Source organism: Sycon ciliatum, chromosome 13 (genome assembly GCF_964019385.1).
Source record: "Sycon ciliatum chromosome 13, ocSycCili1.1, whole genome shotgun sequence".
NCBI classification, from domain to species: domain Eukaryota; kingdom Metazoa; phylum Porifera; class Calcarea; order Leucosolenida; family Sycettidae; genus Sycon; species Sycon ciliatum.
Window position 1 is genome coordinate 2798278 of NC_088655.1, and position 10370 is coordinate 2808647.

Here is a 10370-nt window from a genome sequence, read left to right on the forward strand (position 1 = left end):
TCATTTTTCCTTTCCACAAAGCGAAAGCATCGTTCAAAACACGACGAACTTTGTCAAAACAAACTGCAACAGAAAATTCGACTCGGAGATCGAGGCGATGTAGAGACTTTGTTGAACCCAGCTCAGTAGGCTGTGTCCCAGCACCGCTTTCACACCTGGGCTAGTCATGTCACCATCCTCGACCTCGGACCGTCTGGCCATCAGGCGCGGACTCCAGGCGCTAGGCATGCACTGCACAGCTGCATGCACTTACTTGCACTGCGAGCGCAGGGCCTGAAAAGGCTGGATCAAAAATATCCGTACTAATATCGAATTTTTTTTACTGGTTCCCGGGCATCCCGGGAACCGCCCTATGTACGCCCCTGCACACACCCACACCCGTACACACCCACCCACATACTTGTACTTGTTCACTGCCAAAACTGGTCACGTGGGCTCTCCGGGAGAGAGACTGAAAAGGAATCTTGGAAAGATGACTCAAAAGGCTCAACGGCCAACACCCCCTAAAATCCCCAACCTTGTAAACTTGGACTTGGAAACGATCCCACTTATGGGCTCACCACACCACGGTAAGAGGGTGAGGACAAGGTGCAGAAAAAGAATTGACGGCGTCAGGGTATCCGTCCTGGGATCCAACTGCAGTTACCCCTGCCCCCAGTGAAGGTAATACTTGCTACTAGTGTGGGTGGCTAAATCAGAGTGGATCTTATAAGCTTCACTAGCACCATTGATTACACCAGAGTTTATCTAGCCAGAAGCAGTCCATGGTTAACAGGTATGTATACTTCAAATAGAAAGTATACGAACCCTGAAATCAACACAGGTAGCAGGTACAACAATAGACCTTCAAGCAGGTGAGCCCGTTGGCAACAGACCCAACACTTTCTGGCACAAGTGTACCCACCAACCGAACTAGCTGGCAACGCACGCACACACATACACGCGCGCGCACACACACACACACACGCGCACACACACACACACACGCGCGCGCACACACACACACACACACACACACACACACACACACACACACACAGAGCAGTCCGGAAGACCAGAGATTGTTTACAACGTGCAAAGTCACTATGGTCGAGGCAGAGACTAAAATACATGAAAAATCAAACACATCGGAAAAGAACAATCTTCCACAGACTGTGTAGAAGAACATAAATATATTTAGGAGCACAGTAATAGCACAGTAATAAATAACTTGTATATAAATTCTGATTTACATGTTCGCTGAACAAGTCAAATTAAGCGCGTGTTGGTTATAGAGCCTGTCAGATAGCGAGATGACAAAGACTAGAAGAATATAATGTACACTGAATATCCATCGGTGCTTCGGACATGGGCACAGGTCATTCGGTTTGCACGGCGTTGCACGCACACACATACACATACACACAAAAACCTATTAAAACAAGCATACACATATCTACACACATGCGCGCCCACATGCTCCTATCTCCCTCTTGCACATGCATGCATGCACACGCACGGACACACACACACACACATACACACACATGCAAGCACACGTCACACCCAAGCATGCGCATACACGAGTGCAGACAAGCACGCGTTTGAACGCACAGGCAGCACAGGTCAAATCATGCCCGCACACGACTGCCTTGCCATGCAAACTCTCTGCGATGCACACACGCATACACACACTTACGCGAACATGCACACCCGTACGCGAACATGCACACCCTTACGCGCACATGCATACACATACACACACACACACACACACACACACACACACACACACACACACACACACACGCACACAGGCACACTCCAATGGGATCATAGCAGATGGCGAGACGGTTCCTTTTTTCTACTTCTGCTGTGTAGCGTTTTGGTTGCGAACAGGTGCTGTAGTGGGACGTTGATCTTGTCAGTAGGGGTGCGGTTGTGTGACAAGTCTCGTCAGGTAGTGCTCTTGTGTGACAAGTGCGCTGTTGTGGAAAAGGTAACTGTTGATCTTGTCAGCTAGTGCTGTCAGTACGACAAGCATGCTGTACAAGAGGCTGTCCACAACCTCAGAGCGTTCTGAAGTTTCATTCATCCCCAGTGATGTGTGAGCAGTGCCTGTGGCTGTGACTCACGTCAGCGGTCACTCACCGCTCTAGGGACGAATGGGTATTGTTAGATGGGGCACGGCAGGCCGGGCACCATGCCAGCTGTGCAGTATCCCGCACCGGCGGCAACAGGGCCGGGAAATGCCTGTGGCAGCACCGGTGGTGGAGGTGGCGGGGGCAGAGACATGCCCGGTTGAGTGAGCACCATAGCGGGCATGGCGTGCAGTGCATGTATTGCCTGCGCTGCTTGAGCCTGCGGCATCACTTGAGCCTGGTGCAAATGCTGCACTGCGGACATCGGCATTGGTACCGCAGCTATATGTTGGCTGTGCTGCAGCTGTGCCACTGACGTTGCTCCTGCAGCTGATATTGGTAGGTAGGCAGCAGTTTGATCCACTACATCCACCGGCATGGCGGCTGTATAATACTCTACAGCTGCTGGCTGTACTTGGCCGCCGTGAGGCTGCTGCTGCTGCTGCTGCTGCTGCTGTTGACAGGCAATGTACTGCTGACCCTGTGCTGCTGCTGCTGATGATGTACCTGGAGCAACCACTGGCACTATGTAACCAGCAGCTGCTGCGTCCTGTAGCGACATGGCTGCATACACTGCAGGACCTGCTGTTGCCGTCGCAGCCATTGCTGCTGCTGCTGCTGCTGCTTGGCCGTTGGCGGCGGAGGTGGCTGAATGCGCTTGCATGTAGCCGGTTGGTACAACTGTGGACCCGGGGTGCATTGGAGACGCATACGCTACAGATCCACCACCAGGGGTGCATTGGGTCACGGTAGCAGCTTGTTGATACTGCATGACCGGCGCTGCTGCTGTCTGTGTGAGAAGTGAACTCTCCGTACCACAGGCACCGACAACAGCTGTTGCTGGAACCTGGACGGGCATACCTGCGGACGCCGCCGCTGCTGCTGCTGCCATGTTATGGTCATAGTCCACTGGCATACCGTTAGCATCCACAAACACTACAGATTGCTGCTGCTGTGGCTGCTGTGGCTGCTGTGGCTGCTGTGGCGCCTCCCCGGCTGGCAACAATGTGTACACAAGCTCACCGTTTCCATTCTGAACGGCGTACACCGGCTGTCCATTGGCCATGAATTGTGGTCCTGCTGCTGTCACAGCCGCAGGAGGTAGAAGTGTTGGTGGCAGCTGTGGTGGTGGTGGTGGTGGTATCATGGAGACCGCACCTGCTGCAGCAGCAGCGCCGTTGTTGTCCATGGGTAGTGAGCTGGACAGGGTTGTCATCACGTACGCCTCACTGCCGTCACATACGCCCGGCGGTGAGAGCACGCCTAGCGGGCACTGTCCTGACGGCGGTGCGTGGCCGGACTGCTGCTGCCGCTGTGCTGCACCAAGAACGCCGCGTCTGTGATCTCCGCCATTATAGTTACCATGGTGACGAGAACGGTGGTTTCCATGGCGACCATTCCTACGCCCACCACCATTACCGTTGTGATGGTGATGATGGCGGGAATCGCCGTTGCTCTCCGCGCCATTCTCCTGCTTCCAATTGAGAAGCAGCTCGGTCTTATCGTCAAACTTTCGTTTGTAGTTGACGGCTACCTTGACGTACTCCACTGGTGGTTCGTCGCTGGACTCATCCAGGCTTGCACCATTCCCATCGGCCCCATCGCCGGGTTTTCTGCTGCCGTCGGCATTGCTGCTGCCATGGCGACGAGATTGCACGCGCCGCGACGCCAGGTTTGAATCTGCCCACTTGGTGACCAGGTCAACGGTGGATTTGCTGTCGTCCGTTCCGCCGCCTCCGCCGGCACTGCCAGCGCTCTTCTCTGCACCGTCTTGCTCCAGTACATGTCCCGTCACCTCGCTGTAGTCTGTCGACGTGACCTTGGCGGCATGCTGGTGGGGGAAGTCCCCCTTTATCCACAGGGCCACCTTCTCTCCGACCGCCAGCATGGCCATGTGCCTCTTATGGATGGCACTCTGCAGGTGTTACCGTGGACAACCGCCGCACCAAACCATACGCACGCGGGTACACACACATACACAAGCGCACACACAAAGTGCTCGGATGCACGGATACAGAAAACACACACATATACGCACATACACATACACACACACATACACACATAATTATATGTGCACACATATACAAACAATAAGAGGACAGAGACCTAATTAAGTAAGAGACAACCAGCTCCAGTGGTTGTCGCCAGTCACCACTGCTGTCATTCGCACTTTTCGATTTGCCCTATGATGCAAACATTTACGCTTTGCACTGCCGCCAATCACAACTTTTAGATTTGCGCCATGAAGCAGCATTTACACTTTGCTTTGTGGGTATATAAACCTATACTGATCCAGACGTCATGCGAAATTACTGGTCAGTCGGCGACACGCATTTTTCACAAAAATTTGCGTTTCACCTGCTGGGAGAGTATGCGTGCACTCGAGTCTCATCCTGAGCACGTTTTTTTCTTTCTTTTCTCAGCTCCAGTATAGCTGTATTTTTCATTGCAAAGCCGTCCTCGATTGTTGTGTTCGTTGTTCAAACGAAGTGGACATTCAATCATGAAGGCAGAGGACATAGGAGCCTGATTGGAGTTTCTCGTGGCAAAGGACGGCCACACAGAGACACTTTGGGATTTTCTGAATATAAAATACCGTACGCACGATGCTGAGATCGATTTGTGCGATATCAAATTGTTTGTGATCTACCACATCGAGCAGAACGGGATCCAAACACAAGCTTACCGACGGTTAGGCTGCCGACCTGACTGGACAAATGATCCCTGGCTTCACCAGACGCCAGAAGTCGGACACCATGTCCTTTGCCGCGACGTCCATCTCCAAAAAGAACTCCATCTTCGTCGTGAAAAGGCTTGAAATACTCAATATTCAACCGAGATTCGCGGTCTCACCCTTTCTCAGATCGAATCATTTTTTGTTGTAGCAGTTGCAGGGCAGATCCCCGCCACTACTTCAACAGAAGATGGCTCCAAAGCATGCCTGGAACAAGCCATATCGAGGTTGCAAGCCACCCCTCTCAGCACATTTTTTTCGAAATTTCAATGGTTGAAGATATACTATGAAGAGAATTTCAAAAAGTATGTTACGTTGAGCGATCGCTCAACCTACGTCATTCAAACTTTGCAGGATGGTTCAGGCGTACATACTAGGCATGGAACCACAAAAGATGACATCATAGCTGACACACAGAGTCACACACACAGCAGATTCGTGTGCACAGATACTAAATTAGTGGACGTCGTCATCTTCTTCCCGCTGATCTCAAATGTACTATGACGTGCTATTTCGCCTGACGTTTACTTATTGTTGTTTTCTGATGATCGCTTAGTGCGTGAAACTCAGAGTTAAAACACTTTCTCTGTCCTCTTATTGTTTGAACCAGCTCTGCCTCTCGGTATTGAGCACTCTCTTGGGCAGCCTGGAACCTCTCTGTTGTACACACATATACACATAATTATACATACTCAGTAAGACTATGCCTGCAGCTGCAGAAAAAGTGCTCAACATCCAATTTCTAGGGGGGAGCAATGACACATGTCTACAAACAATGGATCACCCGTAGTGTTATGCTACTCTGAGTTTCATTCACTGTGTGCAATGATCAGGCAAACAACATTCACAAAAAATAAATATATACACACACACACACGCGCGCGCACACACACACACGCGCACGCGCACCCGTCTCACGTGAGCGCCCCACCTTGATTTTACAGTCGGGGAAAAGGAAAATCGCATGGCAGAGTGAAACGAAGTTTGTACGGCCTGCACCGCGCGAGAACCTTAGTAAACTAAGGTCACACTTGGCAGGTTTTTGTGTGGAGCTCGTGTCCGCTTGCAGGTAAATTGAGTAGGGATTGACTGCATAACGCGTGATATGGGTACACGATTATTTTTCCGTCTGACCTAGTTGATCTACTACTGGTGCAGGCAGGACATCACTTCCACAAGACCACCACAAAAGGACGAGATGGTGCGGCGCTCTCGTGGTACTCTATGGCACTGCCCGATATATCATATGAGCCAGAGCATGCGAAAAGGGTGCTTACGCTCAAAGTTTGGAAATTGGATTCTTTAGTGCACCACGTCAAAAACTCCAAGTAAAACCCAAGTTACAAGCAGTTTCGTTGGTTGCCGTCTGACAGTCGTGCACATGAAAGTGCAACTTCAAGTGCATTTTTCTCAGTTCAGCGTGCAGTGAGCCAAGCACCCTCTTCGCATGCGCTGGCTCATATACGCAGTATGGGGGATTAGGGTCTAGCGGGACCGATACAAAACTGTTTCCGCCGATCACGTTATGATCTCTCCATCGATACCGACAGTAGGGTTAGAGCCCAACATACTTCGAAGTACTATCGGGCTTGATAGCGGTGCGGCTAGGCTTTTCATCAAGAACAAACCCATGTGTGCTCTAGTCAGCAAGTTTCTCCTCTGTCAACACGGAATGGGGGAGTAAAGACGAAAGCAGCCTCCTCCATGTGACGATGTGTTCCTATGACGCTGCAGACTGGTGTGCAAAATGGTTGGCGCTCTGATCCCCAGTAACCTGTCCCAGTACTACATGGAGAAGGAGTGAGAGGATGTCACCACCTGGCATGCAAAGGGGAAACTGCGGCTCAAAGCTAGGACTAGACTGCAAGTACAGTACTGGCCAAAGAAATCCAAACTCTTGAATAAAATAGCGTTGCCTTACACTCTGTGCACTCTAACGCGGCGCTACTTTATTCATGAGGTTGGATTTCTCTGCGGGCCAGCAATCTATCAACAGTAGACAGCACAACCACGCTGCCAACGCAAAGAGGAAATACCGTCAAGTTTACTATGAGGATCTCAGTGGGTCTTTCACACCACTGGTGTGTTCAACTGACGCGGTGCTGGAAGCTACCAGAATCGACTTGCTGGTCGCCTCGCACTCACATGGGACAAGCCATTTTCAATCGTGATGGCATGGGTGGGAATTCGCACCTAATTCGCTGTGTTCCATGTCACAGTCGAATGTAGCTCAGGGAGTCGTGAAAAAATGGCCTTAAGACTCCCTGATGTAGCTTACTGACTGCTTACTGACTGCTTACTGACTGCTTACTGACTGCTTACTGACTGCTTGCTGACTGCTTACACACTGTACAACTCCATACTGCGAGTGCTTGGGTGCGCGAAAATATGCATGGCCAGCAATCAAGGAAAATCTGGGAGTTGCAATTTTTGGATTCCTCCGAGTTGTTATTTTGGGCTTGGGCCAAGCACAAGGAGAAGCCTTTTGCCAAAAAAACTGTAGAAAATGGTTGTTGTTTGATCCTTTGATGCAATCTTTGTAGCTGATCGAAGTTAGTTGCTGTTTGGAGCAGAAATACTGAAATTGACTAATTACTGTCTGTGCTCCTGTACTCCGGCATGCAGCCTCACTTGCATGTTTTAGCAGCCATTTTGGCCGGAATGGATGCTGCTCTGCTGCCCTTGCTGTGCATTACCTGTGCTCATGGAGCAGCTGAAAAGGACCACTAGTATGTCTTGTTCCCGGTTTGAAAGTGGAGAGACGACGTTCGTGCCTTGAAAAAGGAGTAGAGAGCGACAAAGGTACGTCGGTAGCGGATTTTTGAGTTCTCCTCGTGCATTTTGAATGTAGTAGAACATTCTCAGACCAAAGCCTCAGTCAGTGAATTGTGGACACTGTGCAGTGTACTGTGAAGTTTCCTTGTGGATTTACTACATGTAGGTTCATACCTTTGTCAGTATCGAGATGGTGAAGTGGACCGGATGATTTCCCTCTTCTAGGCTTTGTTCAGCCAAGACTTTGCTTCGCTCTCGCTGAAATGCGATGCTGTGAAGAAGGTCGATTCGCAGAAATATGTTGATTTTCAATGTACGTGATGACATGTGATTGCTGGCTATGGAACATCGCGAATACCCGAGTTTGGGACTCTGGCCTTTAGGGCCGATTTCCACAACGGTACCGTGATTGCCGTGAGTACCCATAGTGATTTGCTCATGTGAGGGGCAGTTTTGGCGAGAGTTCATCCATGGGTCGTGCCGTACCGCGCCGTGGACATTCCGGTGCCTCTGGCCTCTGGGGGGTGGAAATGGCATGCCGTGGTATTCCGTGAGGTCGAATACAGTGTGTAGTAGGTATTTTACTACTTCCTGATAGGAAGTTTTTTCTTTCTTTTGTATTTGTGGTACTAAGTTTTTTCTTGGCTTTTGGCTTTTCGATTGGTTGATTTTGGAGCTTTCTCCAATCATCTCGCCTGCTATTTTCCCTCCAGACCAAAGTCAGAAATTGGTAAAAATGGTGATCTGGCCTGCCGACGGAATGCACGGAACGACTGCGCGCAGGTGTAAATCACTCTCTGCTTCGAGCTCGTACCGTGGGGTACACGTGACCTATCCAAATCGTCAGCACGGCACTCACGGTACCATAGTGGAAATCGGCCCTTAGGATTACCCAAACCCGTTACCTGGTACGACATAATAATTATCAGCACCCAGCTCGTATCCATTTTCCTTTAGTTTTTTTCACCCTGGTCAAGCAATCAAGCATCTACCAAAATTATACCCTTCCTGCTGCTATGTACGCACGCATGCACACACTCATGGACGCACGCACGCATGCACGCACTCATGCACGCACGCATGCACGTACACTTACATGTACACACAAATACGGGCAAGAGAACCTCCATTCGTCTTACCTGCGGGACGAAGACATTCGTGTTGGTGTCAACACGACGAACGTGACCGACCTTCGTTGTCTTGTCGAAGCTCACTACCTCACCGTACAGCGGTCCGATAGCTTGCTCGTCAATGCGCAGCTTGAGGCGGATAGCCCTCGGACACGGCGGTAGCGGGTTCGTTGGCGTCGTCGTAGCACTCTCCTCTGGTGCCGTTGACGGGCGAGAGGTGTTTTTTAGCGGTGCTGGGTCGTCGCACTGGCCCTCTACGACGGGCTCCGGTAGCGAGCTGGAACCAGTCGGCTCAATGCCTTCGATACTGCTCATATTGCTTCGCCGTCTGTAGAACAGATAGCTCTACTCTGCTGCGAAAATAAGAAAATTCTCCTTGCTGCACCCCGCTGGCGTCGTAGCGAGTGGCGTAAATGACCGGTATCACGGAAGACCCGCTGAAGGCTACGACTGCAGAAGCTCTTCGCAACTCGCAGCGCTCTGTCCGACGGTCCAGGGCGATTCAGGAGGAAACATGAGAGGCGGTGCTGAACAACACGCTACTACAAACATGCAGAGCGCAGACTGAAGATAACGACAAGTAGTAGTTGACCAGAAACAATTCGACGTGTTGTCGCCACATTAGCGGTTGCGACGGCTGTTGTTGAGTCCTACGAATGGGTGGAGACAGATTGTAGTGGCCTTCGCTGAACTCGGCGTGGCTTTGATAAAGGAGACGGGGAGAGAAAGCATGAGGGCAGACGCCTAGAGCCGGGCCGCGCACAGCAAGGCGCAACGGCTTTCACCTTGCCAGCTAGCTGCAAAACCTAGCACGCGCATGGTCTTTGCGAGGGAGAGCAGAGAGAACACGAGAACACTCTCTGAACCAGTCGAAAAAGGACGTGCACGCAAGAACTGTATGAACGATTATGTATCTGTAGATCGGCCATATAATGCATACCGTATCCATGATATCTTCCCCAATAAAAATTAATAATGTAGATCTACATCAGTACAGGACATGACCACCACCTCAGTACATGACCATCTTGACCACCTTTTCAAAGGTGGTCAGACCAGTACTACAGACTACAGACTACAGTAGTGAGGTTTTGCATTCCGAATTTCGGTACAGCGTTCTTCGGTCATTTGTCGAACATCAAAATGTCGAACTTTCGCACCAACGTTTGTTTCGGTCATTTGTCGAACATCAAAATGTCGAACTTTCGCACCAACGTTTGTTTTGCAAGTCGAAAATGATGTGTTTTCATTTCGTGAGCCCCAGCATCAGCAACGTCATGTCCCGTGCTCCCTTTCTTGCTGATTCCAACGAACTTTGATCGCCCAAAGAGTCGAGGGCCAAGCCTGCCTCCTCAGTCGCCTCAGAAAAACCAACTCCATCGCCAAGTCAAATTTTATGCGTGTCGCCATAGTCTTTTCAGCCACACAGATGACGATGAGGACACTCCAGGCGAAAGAGAGTAGACAGGCAGTGGAGAGGAGCAATCAGAGGTAGCTGACGATGCTATGTCGCCAAAGACACCTGCCAAGCGATGCCGAGATAAGAAACCTCTTTGAATAAATCACGCGCTAGCGCTCTTCTACAAGAAAATGCATCCGAAAAATATT

General features: G+C 50.5%; 1 protein-coding gene across 1 annotated transcript; it reads right to left on the reverse strand.

Annotated features, from left to right (window-relative positions):
- Nucleotides 1-1061: 1061 nt before the first annotated feature.
- LOC135829465 (uncharacterized) lies at nucleotides 1062-9524 on the reverse strand. Its single transcript, XM_065341866.1, has 2 exons — nucleotides 8772-9524; nucleotides 1062-4035 (listed from the first exon to the last, which is right to left on the reverse strand). Exons 1-2 carry the CDS (start codon nucleotides 9075-9077, stop codon nucleotides 2155-2157), a joined length of 2187 nt encoding a protein of 728 aa, XP_065197938.1. The 5' UTR covers nucleotides 9078-9524; the 3' UTR covers nucleotides 1062-2154.
- Nucleotides 9525-10370: the final 846 nt, after the last annotated feature.

Excerpts from the sequence above, each read along its gene's own strand:
- LOC135829465 (XM_065341866.1), bottom strand. The coding sequence starts at position 9,077 with ATGAGCAGTATCGAAGGCATTGAGCCGACTGGTTCCAGCTCGCTACCG. Across the intron at positions 4,036-8,771 it reads CGAATGTCTTCGTCCCGCAG|AGTGCCATCCATAAGAGGCA; the intron begins GTAAGACGAATG and ends TAACACCTGCAG.